The 1,033-nt window shown below is 52.0% G+C and overlaps 1 protein-coding gene across 2 annotated transcripts in view; it reads right to left on the minus strand.

Annotated features, from left to right (window-relative positions):
* TTC39A (tetratricopeptide repeat domain 39A) overlaps positions 1-125 on the minus strand; it is a 26,707-nt gene extending 26,582 nt beyond the window's left edge. For both annotated transcript variants that reach the window (XM_012722314.1, XM_012722315.1), the window contains exon 1: positions 22-125. In XM_012722314.1, the coding sequence (XP_012577768.1) occupies positions 22-86 (65 nt within the window). In that variant the 5' untranslated portion in view covers positions 87-125. The remainder of the gene's footprint in view (positions 1-21) is intronic.
* Positions 126-1,033: the final 908 nt, after the last annotated feature.

A 1,033-nucleotide genomic window follows, 5' to 3' on the forward strand; every position in this document is an offset into this window, starting at 1 on the left:
CCGTCTAGGCTTATGCCTCACCTGGGCTTGAGGTAGCTGAGTGCTTCTGAGAACTGGTTGGTGAGGAAGAGGTCCAGGGCGGTCATGCACTGGTCCAGGGCCTCATGGAGGTTGCTCACAGGAGTCCTGAGAGGAGAGACAGTGGGCATAATCTGGGAGTTCTGGTTGGAAAGAGGCTCACGGGGCCCAGTCAACCTCCCTGGGCCTCGGATCCCAGCACAAGCAACACTAGGCTGCCCACTCTGTACTGGGACACAGGAATAACTGGAACTCATTCAAGTGTTCCCAGCACTGGAAGAAGCAGAAGTAGCGTGTCATCTGAGATCTGGTGGAGAGTGACCAAGGGAGGCAAGGAAGCCTCTGGAATAAATTTGTCTTACCCTGCACATGGGTAAAGGGAGTCTTTGTGGCCCTTCTGACCCATTGGGCTTTGCTGCCCCCCCCCACCGGGGGGCACAGCCCACCCACTAAATCCCACTTCAGTTCCTCTCTTCCTTCTCCTTCTCTAGGCCTTATTCCGCCCCCCCCCCCAGGGTGCACTCTAGAACCCCAGGCACTGTCACAATGGGTTGTCACCCTTCAGCATCCCTGACACCCTGACAGTCCTCATGTTTCCCTATGGTGCGCTCCACCTTCGGACATGCTTTCTTTCCTGGGAGAAATCTTTTTGTTCACTGCTGTACCAGCATCTAGTATTTGGTACAAAGTGAGCTGCTTTCTAATAGGGAAGGAGGAAAGGAGGGAAGGAAGGAAGGAGAGAGAGGGAGGGAGGGAGGGAAAGAGGTGCTGGAAGGAGGATGGAACTAGGCTAAAAGATCAAATCCCTGACCTTTGTGGTCTCAGTTTCCCCATATGACAAATGAGATGAAACCAGGAGATTCCAAGAGTCCTATCTGATGGTCTTGAGAATGTTGATTCTCAAAGGGTCTCTTTTGAGTAAAAATTCAAAAATGGGCCTCTGTGATCCCACTGAATTCCCCCACAGGTTAGTAAAGAGAAGTTCCTTTCTACCAGGTAAACTCTATACATCCCT

This window comes from Condylura cristata, unplaced genomic scaffold (assembly GCF_000260355.1).
Source record: "Condylura cristata isolate star-nosed mole 26May11 unplaced genomic scaffold, ConCri1.0 scaffold00008, whole genome shotgun sequence".
NCBI lineage: Eukaryota > Metazoa > Chordata > Mammalia > Eulipotyphla > Talpidae > Condylura > Condylura cristata.